Source organism: Phoenix dactylifera, chromosome 5 (assembly GCF_051530095.1).
Source record: "Phoenix dactylifera cultivar Ajwa chromosome 5, Ajwa_hap1_PhDact_Kaust_v1.1, whole genome shotgun sequence".
Taxonomy (NCBI): domain Eukaryota; kingdom Viridiplantae; phylum Streptophyta; class Magnoliopsida; order Arecales; family Arecaceae; genus Phoenix; species Phoenix dactylifera.
This window is the reverse complement of record NC_143194.1, coordinates 38549085-38563714: the sequence shown is the minus strand read 5'-3', so window position 1 is coordinate 38563714 and position 14630 is coordinate 38549085. Positions and strand designations below refer to the sequence as shown.

General features: G+C 36.8%; 1 protein-coding gene across 4 annotated transcripts; it reads right to left on the bottom strand.

Moving 5' to 3' along the window:
* Positions 1-8419: 8419 nt before the first annotated feature.
* On the bottom strand, positions 8420-13477 carry LOC103709734 (nuclear pore complex protein NUP50A). Of its 4 annotated transcripts, XM_088722786.2 has the most exons (3): positions 13323-13473; positions 12944-12996; positions 8420-10106 (listed from the first exon to the last, which is right to left on the bottom strand). In XM_088722786.2, exon 3 carries the CDS (start codon positions 10027-10029, stop codon positions 8629-8631), a length of 1401 nt encoding a protein of 466 aa, XP_088578912.2. In that variant the 5' UTR covers positions 10030-10106; positions 12944-12996; positions 13323-13473; the 3' UTR covers positions 8420-8628. The 4 variants fall into 4 exon arrangements, with proteins under 4 accessions (XP_088578912.2, XP_088578909.2, XP_089787153.1 ...); XM_088722783.2 differs by lacking the exon at positions 12944-12996 and having other exon boundaries at positions 13323-13477; XM_089931027.1 differs by lacking the exon at positions 12944-12996 and having other exon boundaries at positions 8420-10139; positions 13323-13476.
* Positions 13478-14630: the final 1153 nt, after the last annotated feature.

Sequence of the window (14630 nt, the reverse complement as noted above, 5' to 3'; positions counted from 1 at the left end):
TAAGAAAAATCAAAACCGACCCTTCAAAAATAAACATTACAAAAAGGAACCCTACCACCCTACAAACCCTAACCACCACAATGGAAAACCTATCCAATCCCAAGAGCAGAAGAAGAAGAAAGAGAAAGGTAGTGTTCGTTTCTGTTATGTGTGTGGTCGGACCAATCATTTGTCTCTCCAGTGCTTCTATAAGAAGACTGCACCTTTTCAATCCAAGAAGAAGGGTCTACACACAACCAGTGCTCAAGTCAACATGGTTACTTCCGGCGTTGGCTCCTCTGAGACAGATTTCAGGTCTGTTTTTTTCACTCTTGAAGTTAATATAACTTTACAGGCACTTGATTGGTTGATTAATACTGGAGCTGGTATTCATATTTGTTGTGATCGCTCTTGATTTTCTTCTTACCAGGTTTCAAGCGAAGGAGTTGTGATCATGGCAAACAGTTCCGAGGCGCCTGTGCTAGAAGTGGGACGTGTAGACTTAAAGCTTACCTCTGAAAAAGTTCTGTCCCTGCACGGCGTCCAATATGTTCTAGTTGTTAGGAAAAACCTCATTAGTGGTTTCTTACTTGTCCAGTAAGGCTTTCGTCTTATTTTTGAGTCCAATAAAGTTACAATTTCCTATGGTTTAATGTTTATTGGAAAAGGATTCCTAAGTAAATGATTGTTTAAGTTGAATGTAATAGTTCCTTCAATAAATAAAATTTTTTTGATCATGAATATAGAACCTCCTTCTATTTGGCCTGGTAGATTAGGTCATGTAAATTATAATACAATTAAGCAACTAATAAACTTAAATTTAATACCAAAAAGTGATTTTAAGAATCATAAAAAATGTAAAATCTGTGTAGAAGCCAAACTCCCTAGAAAGCCTTTTAAATTTGTTAATAGGGATTTAGATCTATTAGAGTTGATTCATAGTGATATTTGTGACTCTAGTAGAACTTCTAGGAAAGGTAACAGATACTTTGTGAACTTCATTAATGATCTATCCAAGTTCTGTTACATCTACAAAATTAAAACCAAGGATGAGGTGCTCAGCAAATTTAAGATTTATAAGATCGAAGCTGAGAACCAATAGAAAAAGAAAATTAAAATTCTTAGATCAAATCGGGGAGGTGAATATATATCTAATGATATAACTCAATTTTGTGAAGATTATGGAATCATTCATGAAGTGACTGCTCTCTATTCTCCCCAATCAAATGGAGTAACAGAAAGAAAGAATAGGACTTTAATAGATATGGTTAACTCAATGCTTATAAGCTTAGGAGTACTAGAGAATTTGTGGGGGAAAGCTCCAGTTTCAGCCTGTTATATCCTCAATAGGATTCCCTTTAAAAATAATAATCTAACCCTATATGAAGTTTGGAAACATAAAAAACCTAATCTTAGCTATTTGAAAGTGTGGGGGTGCTTGGCAAAAGTGAAATTACCTGATTTAAGAGAAAGAAAATAGGGCCTAAAACAGTGGATGCCATATTCATAGGATATGCAGCCAATAGTAATGCAAATAGATTTCTGGTGATTAATTCAGAAGAAAGTGATATTAATAACAATACTATCATAGAAGCCAGAGATGCAACATATTTTGAAAACACCTTTCCACTTAGGGCTAGAATAGATAGTGGTATAGCTAGTAGCTCTAATAGAATAAGGACAAGTGAAATAGAAGTAGAAGCATAACCTAGGAGAAGTAAAAAATACAGGGTAGAGAAAACATTTGGAGATGACTTCTATACCTTTTTTTATAGAGGACTCTTTAATTACTTTTGAGGATGCAATGAAATCCTTGGATTCACCTTTTTGGAGAGAAGCTGTAGACAATGAGATGCAGTCAATTATCCAAAATCATACTTGGGAACTGATTGATCTTCCTTCTGGCTGTAAAACTATAAGGTGCAAATGGATCTTTAAGAAAAAACTTAGGCCTGATGGGTCCGTAAATAAATTTAACGCTAGAGTAGTTACCAAGGGTTTTACTCAGAGACCTAGGGTAGATTTCTTTAATGTTTATGCACATGTAGTTAGGATTACTATTATCAGGGTCCTGATTACATTAGCCTCCATCCATAGATTAGTGATTCATCAGATGGATGTGAAAACAGCTTTTCTAAATGGAGACTTAAATGAAAAAATTTATATGGACTAGCCAGAGGGATTTATAATTTCAAGCCAAGAAAATAAAGTTTGTAGATTATTCAGATCTATCTATGGTCTTAAACAAGTACCCAAGCAATGGCACTTGAAATTTGATGAAATCATATTGACATTTGGATTTGAAATCAATAGTACAGACGAATGTGTATAGCATAAGAGAGTTGGAAATAAACTTATAATCTTGTGCCTATGTAGATGATATACTGATCTTTGGGATAGATCTTCAAATAGTTGATGAAGTAAAGCAATTCTTAAGTTATAAGTTTGATATGAAAGACTTGGAATAAGCTGACTTAATTTTAAATACCAAAATAATTAGAAGTGCAAATAGTATTGAGTTATCCTAAAGTCATATGTTGATAAGATTCTCAATAAATTTAATTATACCGATTGTCGGACTGTCTCTACTCTTTTTGATCCCTCTACACACCTTAAGAAGAACTTAGGAACTCCTATCCTTCAAGGCCTATATGCTCAAATTATACGCTCACTAGGATTCCTAGCAAACTACACCATGCTAGACATGGCATATGCTGTGAATAGACTTAGCAGATATACTGTTAATCCAAATAGAGATCACTAGACAGCATTCGAGAGAATCCTTAGGTATCTTAAGGGTACCAAGTCCTATAGTTTGCACTTTAGTAGGTTTCCTACTGTTCTAGAATGCTATGTGATGCCAACTGAATCAGCGATACCTTAGATGTTAAATCCACCACAGGATATGTTTTTCTTCTAAGAGATGCTGCTGTGTCTTAGAAATCCACCAAACAAATCTTGATATCTAGGAGTACCATAGAGTCTAAACTGATAGCTTTAGACGCCACTAGCACTGAGGCTGAGTAGCTCAGATATCTACTAATAGACCTTCCTATAGATGAGTCACATTTACCACCTGCCTCCTTACATTATGACTGTAAATCTGCAATAGATAAGTACAACCAAAAAAATGCCAATGTAAAAATGAACATGCACTTAAAAGTGCGTCATAAATTATTAAGATATAAATTAAAAAATAACGTTATTGCTTTAAATTGTGTAAAATTAGAAAATAATTTGGCTGATCAGCTTACAAAAGGTTTGTCTAGAACAGTAATTCTAGAGTTGTCGAGGGGGATGGGGCTTAGCCCATAAAGATAGATCACCACGGTGGAAACCAAACCTTAAAAGGCTCAATGGGTAGAAACAAACCGGAATGTGACTAAGAGGAGCACTGTTTGATGTTTTCCTCATTCCTGTGACGTTAGTGCTCATAAAAGCAAGCGGTAGGATGAGTTTGTTTATATAACTCTTAATGAGTCCGAGACCCAAAAGACAGGAGCTTCCTTGCAACTTCCTTATTAGGACTAATTTATATGTGCAGTTGTAAGGCCGCGATTATGAAAAATGGGTGATTTCCTAAAAAGCACATAAAAGATACCTACGCATGGCCATATTAGTGTAACCCGCTTAGAACCCAGATCAGGCTATATTATGTGTGTTGTGGATTTATTCTGAGTCATGGACCGAGGTTCAATGTTAAGACTACCTTGGCTCCACAGATGTAATCAATTGTTACTAAGTGAAGGTTTAAACCGAAAGGTACCTACACCTATTGCATAATATAAGATATCCAGCATTTTATTTTGATTTTAAAATTATTTAAATTTTTGTGGAGGATTATTGGTAAAATTTAAATGCGCACGCAGCCCGAGATTCAGCCGCATGCGCATTTGAATTTCGCGAAACGCCTGTTGTGGCATTCGCAAAATCACTGTAGGCGCGTCCGCGGAAGGCGCAGATGCGTCCGCAAAAAGACCAAAAAGCCCCTCTAAACCCTCTATACATATTCCTTGATTTCATCCTATTCGGGACACGAAAAATTAGAAAAAAATATCAAAAAATTCTGAAGAAAAGTTCTTCCTCTTAGCCACTTCTGATTTTTATTTTTACAATTATATTCAATTTATTTTATTCTTTTTATTTCGTTCTTCACTGGATCTGCAAGTTCGATCGGATTTGATTTGACTTCTTCCGAGACGTACCAAAGAAGAAGTTTAGGATCGTCGTATCTCTGAGGAGGATTACCGGAAGACCCATACGTGGAGGCAAACACTTTTTTGGACCCGATGGTTTCTTTTTCTTTGGATAGCCGGGAGACCCCTTGACCCCACAGTTCTCACTTGCCTAACTTCAAGCAATCACGACATCATATTGTCTTTTTTGACGCCATCATGACCGTCCGATTTGATGGATCATATCGTCATCAGATGCTCCCTCGTCCCTCGAAAGCCATGCTCAGCAATCCGCAACCTCTTACGTAAACTGCGACCAGTTCCCAATTACATACGTCCCAAAGAACGGAAAGACGAAGAGGATCGAGAAACCTGAGACCGCAACAATAAGCGACGTGGCGGTTTTCGCGGTCACGCACGACGTTATGTGGCTGGCCGACCTCAATAAAGTAGGTGAGTCGTCTCTCGGCCCTGTCCCGGCCCTGTTGGGTATCTGGTGAACTGAGTGAAACTTCATTCCAAGGGACCCTCTGTTCAGAGCCAGACCCCAAACGAGGGGGCCGGGTCTGGGTTAAGCTAATTAGGTTCTGAGACTCAAAGATTTATAAAGATTCCAGAGAGTTGGTCGAAAAGAAGGTTAAGACCAAGGCTTTGCATGTGATGGGACGTTAAACATAAATCAAAGTGAATTAAAAAGAAAAGCTGGCACAACATATTCATCGTATGATCTCTTCTTTGGATTATTTTTCTGTGCAACATGTTTATAGGAAAGCAAACCAAACCACCAATTGGCTTGAGGGTTTGATTTGGTTCACTCCTTAATTTGCGCCTAGGTTCTTCTATTCGTGGGGAGCCATCTTCGCTGTTGAACATGGATGCTGGTTTTTGTTCACTTTGTTTTTAATGTTTAGGTTTTATTGTTCTTTTCTTCCTTCTCTTTGTACACAAGAAAAGAAAAAAAAGAAAAGAAAAGAAAAGAAAAACTGGCACCAAAGTTTATTTTGCGAAGTCCTAAGACTTATTTTAGAATTGTTTGCTCTGTAATCATTGGCGGTAGCAATGTTCAATAGGATATACATGAATGATTTTACATTAGATATTTTTTTGATTGTCTTTGAATTCCAAAAGAGATGTATTAATATAATTTAGATCAACAATTGGCAATCCTTCTATAATTAGCCATAAAGTGCAAAACATTATAGATAACTAAAATTTATCAAAAAAGAACTTAGCACATGAAGAAATATTAATAACTAAGATGACTGCATATAGGAATGGCATCTATGTTATAACTGGTAATGATGAATGATCTTTTAACATATTTATGCATAAGCAGTGTCTTGAAGCATTTCCCATTTGCCAGCTTTGTAAACATAAGTAGCCAACGTGCCTAATAGAAAGCAGATAAAGTTTAAATTCCAATATTTACTTCAGGACATTTTTAAATGGTTGCTGTACTTCTCGCAAAACCCTACTAATAGGTGCCTGTATAATAAGCTTATGGACCCTTTTTCTTTTTGATAAACCGCAATAGGCTACATAACCTAACTTGTTCTCATATTCCTTATAAAGGCTAGATTTGATGTCAAGTTGCTTGATCTGTCTACAAAAAACCTACCCACTTAATAAACCAGCATAAGCCATGCACTTAAAAAGTGGGCATATAATTGACTGCATACTGCATGGATATACATACCTTGAAAGAAAGCACCTAGTCAATTGGGCTTCTTTTTTTTTTACATGCATGCCAATAAGCATGATAGTATTTTGATCCCCATCTTCCAACCAGCTCCTGTTCTCGACCAGTTAGTTAGTGTTGTTTGAAGTCACAAGTTCATGTCCTGTCAAGATGCTGCCGGATTTTAAGCTTTCCACAGATGCTTACATCAGGCCTCAAAACAACCATATGCTTACATGCAATGCCCAGGAATACAGGTGCTTCAAGATCTGCTAATCATTTAGGCTCCTTGTTCAGGCCTCTCCCAAGAATAAAAATGCCTTCAGGCTTTACATGTTTCCAGGGTTTCAGGTTCTCTCAGGCAACAGATTCCATCTACTAGTTGCCCTACAAGCGGGGCCTGGTGCCAACCTAAGCCGTGGGCATGTCATGACATGTTTCAGAAATTTTCATACAAGTCAATGCCAACCCAGCCTTGCATGCGTTTGAGACTAAAGTCACCCCTCAGGAAAACAGTTATATATTTAGTCCCTGCACACATGTTGTTGACATAAAAAATAGGCTTGCATTTTTGATGCACTGGCATGAACAGCATCAATTCCCTCTCCACGATCCCCACCTAAAAAGGGGGAGAAAAAGAAAAACATAAACATGAATCAAACCTGCATCACCGTCTTAATATTTAACTGTGCCTCTATTTTAATTTGAAGTAGGCACAAAAGTACAATTAAAAAGATTAAAAACCATACAAAACAGAACAGCCTAATGGTTTTTACATGGAGAGAGAGTTATCAAGTTATGGAAACCAAGACCACCGAAGGTTTAAGAAACATCCCTTGGTTTTTACATGTCATACTAGAAGGTGAAAACCAACCTTCAGTAAGATCAACTCAGTCACCAAATGTTTAAAAATGGAAGTCCTGACAAACAAATAAACATAATCCTCTTTGGGCTCATCCAGCCATGTCATAATCTAACTACACTACAAGACACAGCCATAAAAATCAGATACAGCAGCCTTTTTCTTGGTCTCATCCACTTCCAAGGTTTACCAAGGAAGTGCAGACTGTGCAGTTTTGCCCCTGAACTTTACTTCTACAAAACCAGGTATGATAATTTAACTATAGTTAGAATAACAATCACAGATCAGACAAAAGCATCAACCTGCTAGATGTGCAAGCTGGTGAGTATTATAGATCACTGCAACAAGGTGCAAGCTCAGTCCCAAAGTAGACCATCACTTCTTTCAACACGTTGAATTTTTATAATTAAAAAAAATAAGAAGAACTACATATTTAGACAATGGAATTTCAACATAATAAGCACTCTGACTTCTGCATTTACTAAATTCTGTAGTTGTAATCATCCAAATGGTTGAATATTTCATCCTTCTGAATTTTCTGATCCGGATTACTAAAATAATGGAACAAATCTTCATAGTATTTCATCTATGATAGCTTAACAAGTAAAACTCTCCACCTTTTCTTGGAGTAAAGCTCTGATAACAACAAGGTCGAATTCAACATAGAACCAAATCACATTTACAATCATCAATTGATCACATTTACAAACGAATACAAGGCTATGACCATTTAAGGAACTAGAAATGAAAAAAAAGGGCAAAAAAATGATTAATCAGCATGTATCAATTGCCTATTCAACATCCTACTCTCTTGTTTCAAGGATACTAATGCATACGAAAAACTCAATTCATCATCATCACTATCGAAGCTTTTTTTCAATAAATCGCGCTCTGATTATCAAGGTAACACAGCATAAAAGGATTGAGAAGAAGATAATGTCTCGAGCCGTCCTAATGCCAACTCTCTAAGTATTGATATCAATTTCCAGCCAAGATGACCATGAACTAAACTAAAACCTAGAGACTAAGTTCTCAGTTAAAGAGGCCTACACTAATAATGATAATTTAAGGTCAGCAACCAAGAATAAAAGCCATGGAATTCCACCAAACTTTGAAAAAGCCTGGAAGAAGATGACAAGGTTTAATTTCAGGAACTGTATTCATCCGTGACGTAAAAAAACGACTGACAAAGAATCAAACTGAAACACAATCCAATATTAAAAATGCATGGAACTAAAATTAAATTACGTTAATCTACCCTTTTAAAACCCGATTCACTCTAAGGACCACTTCAAAATTACAAAACCAGATTGACCAGGATATGCCATTATATTTGGATTTGGATGGTTTTAAATCAATCGAGGCATATGAGTATGCCAGCAAATACAGCAATTTATAGTATTGCTTCCTCAGCAGATACCCATTTAGCATTTAAAATGAAACAAGTCCAAAAAATGTTTCTTTAGCATAAGCATATGCTTCCTTGTGGGAACTAAAGCAAGAACCACTTATCCTGCTGAGTTATTCATCCCAGGCATCATACACTAATTCCAAGGGTTAACAACCCAAGCATGATTAAGGGTAAAGAAGTATAATTCCTAATTTTGCATATGGATGCAGTTTATCAGAAGAACCATACCTGGTGTTACTTTTGGTAGAAATTGAAATTTAAAATAGCAGATATTATGAGCTTATGGCAAGATAAAAAGTCGATGATAATGCAACTACACAACAACAGGAACCATGACTTGAGGTCCTCTTCTAGAATTACATAAAAAGATGAACCATTCTGTCAAAGACTGTACTTTAACTAAACAAGTTTTGGCCCTACATTTTAAAGCTTGATCACATAATGGGACATCTTAACCAAGACATAACAAAATTCAAGAAGGAAATTCCAGGAAATTAGCTTTTTTGAAGAGGCATCTATCATTTCACTCATCAGATGCCTTGGGGGAATTCTCAGGTGTCTTCAGTACAGGGGTCTTGTTTCCTTTGTGTGCTGTGACCACTCCTCGAAACTCTTCCACAATACTACTGTCCTTGAATTTCAGAGCAAATGTGGTGAGTGCATTCTTTCCTTCTCCAACACTATTGACACAAGCAAAAGTTATGCCTCTTTTATCCATATTAGTAAGCGACATATCTGGGTAAAGGCTTGCATTCAGGATAAGTCTGTAGTTCCCCCTAGCCCTCATAATAAGCCTTGCCTTTTCACCATCAGCAATAGAGATGTTCACTTTAAGCTCTCCCTTTCCCCTTTCCTTCCACCCTCCATCTAAATACTCATATAATATAGCATCACCAGTGAACAGTGCCTTCTCATTCTCTTCACCTGTTTCAACAGGCACCTCCTGCATGGAAAGTCTGCCGCTTTTAGAAGCATCTGGTGCAGTACCAGGCAATGATGAGGAAGAACTCCCATTGTTTGTAAGCCCAAAGAGAGATCCAGAACTTGCACCAAATGCAGATCCTGTTTTAGCAATTGAACCAAAAGAAAATGAAGAGTTCGAAAAGCCAGTTCCTGCAAGCCCTGTAAATGCATTTTGGCTACTAGACAACTGTTGAAATGAGCTAAAAGATCCAGCTGGCATAGTTGCATCTTTATGGTCATTTTCCTGCTTTTCTTTCTCAGTCTCATCTCCAACCGCCTTATCCATTTCACTTCCAGCTTTCTTCTCAGTTTCTTCCCCATCTTCCTCACCTGCTACTTCTCGGGATTCCCTTTTGGCTTCTTTTCCTCCATTTTGCACTTCCTTACCCATTTCCAGTGGCTGATTGACCTCTTCGACTGTATCAGTTTTGACCTTTTCATCACTCTTAGCTGCTGACATATCAGTAATGTCTTCTGCTGACTTCCTGTGATTCTCTCCTGTTTCATCACTCTTAGCTGCCGACACTTCATTAATGTCTTCTGCTGACTTCCTGTTATTCTCTGCTGTCCCCTCTATTTCATTCACTGCAGCTCCACTTTCAGTTTCCTTATCTTCATCACCAGATTTTTCAATCTTTTCATTATTACTGTTTTGATCTTCTGAGACTGTTGTATCAGCACCCATTTGAGGCTGATCGGCAGGGCTAGTTGTTTGTGCACCAGAACTGGTTGGAGGAACCAAGCGAATAACAGCAAAAGGATTGGAACCAGCAGATGATGCAGGTTGATGGCGCCGGACCTTGACAATTTTTCTGGTTGCCATCACTTCCTCGGTGGCTCTTTGAAAAGTCCCCATCTCTGGCTCAGGAGCATCATCATCTGGATCAGGATCATCCTTAGAGAGCTGTCTACCAGCTACTCTCTTCTTGGATGAAGGAAGGGCACTTTCTGCATCCCCCATTTAGGTAAAGTTGATGTTGACAATAACTAGCCAAAAGAAATGTGAATGCTTATGGTAGCGATAGTAGAAGATATCTCCTGCAATATACAGACCATCATAAATCGCCTCCTCTGATATAAATGCAAAATTAAAGTATTAAACAAACCAAGAAGAAAACTATCAAAATCCAAGTTTTCCATTTTTTCCCTTTCAAAGGGCATAAAGCAATTGACACAAGAAGAAAAGAAAAGGCAAGCGCTTGTGCATCAAAATGAACTGATATAATGGTTAAAGAACTATACAGCTAGGTGTAAGTTTCTATAAAGGAAAAAGGACTGGTAGCAGTTTCATCAACATTTTTGTGTTTGTCCTTTTATTTTGATGAACGATAATAGAAACTGGATTTCAAGCAAGTACAAAGACAGAAGAAACTATTATTCAGAAAATAGCAATCAAAGAGTAAGACAATTTCCATAAAGGACTAATAAAGACAGGAAAAACATAAATCTTCCAATAAAGCAAAATATGGTATGAAACTAGAAATAAATTCAATACATGCAATATGGGCATGTATAACAAAGGGTAAGCTTAATACAGCAAGATACACTATCTCTAGACACTGGAAAGATAATAAAAACAGATGCATCTAATATTAAGCGGTGTAAAATTGATGGCAACGCAACAGAATAAAAGATTGATAGAAAGAAGGACGACCTTTTGACTGGTCAATCCCTGTGATTTCTACTAGTAGTAGCATACCCGATATCTAGCAGACTATGAGCCTTAACTTATTCATGGAACTGTAGCAACAACTTGATCCCCAGACATAAATTTCACATTTTCACAGCAATAAATTTAAGTAGCTAGAAATGACTCTTACTGGAAATCACTATATCTAAAAGGAGCACTCCAAAAAAGCACAAATAATTGAAACTAGCATCTGTTTCCTTGACTAAGCTACTTCTATGGACAAGACCAGCAGTTCCAATAGCTACTAGTCCGAGATACTGTCTTCACCTCAGAAATCGGTCCAACTGCAGGAAGAAGAGTTGGCCTTCACCAACCAATATAAGCACTAGAACTCACAGTCCGTACAGCCACAATGATTTATCTCATATAGCTTCATTGAAGCAGAATCCCACCAGCCATACAGAGACTATATACTGCACCAAATGCAAACTCATAACCTAACAGGCAATACAAATACTAATAAGTCTCTGGTCGGAAGCTAGAAATGACGCTCGTGAAGAACAAGCAGACTCTGTAATTCAGCCGGATGGAATAAATATAAAACTGCATGTATCATAACCTACAACAGGCGACTTTCATCCTTTGCAGCCAATCAGGGTGTGCAATGGAAGGATCACGTACAGCTTGGATTGCCACTTGGCCTATTTCTGGCACATGATCAATTTTCATAGGAAAAACTGCTATCCGGATTTACAAATTATAGCTACAGTGCCATGAACAACATATTTGCTTTCTGCCTTTTAAAGAACTGACAGCTAGAAAAAACAATCAGAAAATATGGATGTTACATCTCAAGAATCACAAAAGAAGGAATACTCAACTCCGTATGTCACAACAATTAATAAGCCAAAAATTAAGTAACTATGCAAGATATAAGCCACCCGTACTTGGGGAACCCAAATTTTAAAACATCTAGCAAAGCAAAACACGTGACACGCATGAGTAGGGTATGATAAGCATGAGGAAATGCGGATATATATATTGACATTTCACAAACTAATAAAGAAGCAGCAGGTCTTTCTTGAACAACAAAGTTTCTATTAAGGCTGTTTTTATATCACATGAATTTCCATCTATTCTTCTTGAAGACAATGAGTACATATATTTGATGAATAAATAAAGGCAATCACTGTTTATTGCTAGAAAACATATTTCTATAGACAGAGAGAGAGAGAGAGAGAGAGAGAGTAGACTACTAAAAATGCAGGAACAACCGATTGCAAGAGAGTAAGCATGATACAACATGAGAAAGCCCCATTTTATTTCAAGAGCTTAAATAATGCATTCAGGGAAAAGGAGAGGTCAATGGCATTATTACATAGCTTGCAAGCTTGTTGGTATACAAATTGTAGCTATAACCCTAAAGTACCTTGCTAAATGAAGACCTACATAGTATTTGAATTACAGAAACCCAGTACTTCGCAATGCAATAGTTTTTGTTATGATGTAATACAATGAACTCTCTATGTCCAAATTCCTCATATTAGTTTCCTAATTGAAACCTAAATAAACATATGCATACAACAGATCAAAGCACATGAACAACGCAAATTATTTTTCAATTCAAGAAAAAAAAATAAAAGCATGTGGGATAGCAATGAAATATGGGAAAGTAAGGGCAAAGAAGAAAAAACATAAGGAGTTACAGTGACCAACCAAAAAAGTTCTACATGGATAAATGATTAGCTGCATATGCTAATTAAGATATAATTGAGTCACTTCAATTTTTTTGTTTTTTTTGAGAAACAAGGTAATTAGATTCACGTCTTCATGCCATGTTGACCGGTAGATGTGCATTGCATAAGGCATAAAATCAGATTCCAAGATAATACAGCACCATGTATCTGGAAAAGAAATAGTATTTTGATGGAAATGCTAGACGGACTCAAAAGAACAATACAGAATGAAGTGGTACATATATCAAAATAGCATCACTCAACATGGCGGAAGTTACCCAATACGCAAAACGTTAACTAATTATGTCCATTGAAACTTAGAGCATTCACGGATGACGAACAGAAAATTTAGATCAAGAAATGACCAGACCATGATCTTTTCTCATCATATCTGACACATAGAAGAAAAGCCATCTGAGGATGAACAAGAAAATTCGAAATGAACGATTATTTAAAAAAAACTTTTTCTAATAAAACTAGGAAACTATTTTGCTTCTTGACTGCCTGACCTATCAATCAAGATAGGGATTCACCCCAAATAAGTCGTTTCCCGTACTGCAAGCTGAAAACATAGCATATTTTATTATAATAGCATCAAGAAGTAAATATATCTCAAATAAAGAAAGTGATGCGAACGATTAGGGTTTCCAAAACTTGATGGTTTCTACTCAATTCTTGAGCTCACTGGCAACAAATCAAGAAACAGGTTTGCGCAGATCATCCAGAAATGAGAAAACATAAGTCGATTCTCTGCGGTTGAGGAATCTTTGACAGCCAATGAGATCGCTACAAGAAATTGCAGAACAAACTACCAAAAAAAAGATAAAAAAAATCCAAGTTTTATCGGGGAAAAAATTGAAGGGGCGAAAGACGAACGGAAAGACTTGCCTCGAATCTATGGAGACGGAGACAGGAGGGAGAAATCTTCGAAAGCACAGAGGCGTATGTTTATGATTTTGTCTTTCCTCTTCCTTCCACCCTCCGCAGCTGAGAGAGGGAGCGATGAAGAGAAGAAAAAAAATCCGGGCGTTGAAGCGACGGGGATTGATGCTGCGGATCCTTCTTATATATATTGGCGAATTTAAAACCCCTATTTTTATTTATTAAAAAGATTAAAGAAATGGGGAGTGGGGACCGAATAATCTCCATCTTGCCCTATCCCAGGCGTAGCTTATCTCGGCCGTTCCAGTTTCATGCCGTTTAAATAGAGACGTCAGATTATTAGTTGCCTCCGATGAGATCAAGATGTTCCCGTTTTGCATAAATTCGTACTAAAATGATATAAATAGTCTGTCTTGGCCCCCAAAAAAAATATCTCTATCTTAAAAATAAAAATAAAAAAATTCTGTTATTTTATTTTTTATTTATGAAGTTTAAATTTATTATTTGTTTGCATGAAAATGGAAGAGCAAGCGTAGAAAAACTAGTATCTCAATAGAGAGAAGCAAATGTTATCATGTTATGGAAAAACCAACCTTCCATATTTGTCCCAAAAAGATCGAGTGCACCAAAGACTAGGTGATAATGTTGTTATATTTGTATAGCCACCAAAAGCCTATACAATACATCTCTTGCAAGTTCAATTGCATGAAATGATTGTCAATGGTTGAGCAATTTGGGTTGCTAAAGTGGTTTAAGTATTCAATATCCACGATAAAGTGGATAGGATTATATGCAACATTTAATGAAATTATTATATATTAAACACTAATCATGGCTAATGAGTTTAGATACTTAGATGGAAGTGTTAAAATGATTCATTTTGAGAGGAGAACCATAACTTTTTTTCCACCACCACCTCCTCTTCCTCATCATCGTCATCATTATTATTCAAGTTCAAGTACCTGAGATACACAATCCAAAACTTAAATTCTGGATATTTAGTTGATAGGTGGATGGCCATGATGTTAGCAAGTCCCAATTCACCTCCTTCTGTTCAAGTCCAAGTACTCAGAATGCACCATCCAAGACTTCGAATTTAGAATCTTATGTTGGTAGACAATGATGTATCGCCATTAGGGCAAGTCCTAGTTCACCTCCTCCTAGCTTAAAAATGCTCCAAATACACCACCCCACTAGATCATAAGGTCTAGATTGTTTTCTTGAAAATGATAATGGTAATTTTCCTGAGAAGTGGCATTGTTTGGGTTCTAAAAACTAACTCATATTTTTCATCACCTAACAAAAAGATATCGT

What these genes read in the sequence shown, in the direction of transcription:
- LOC103709734 (XM_088722783.2), bottom strand. Translation starts at nt 10,029, where the DNA reads ATGGGGGATGCAGAAAGTGCCCTTCCTTCATCCAAGAAGAGAGTAGCT.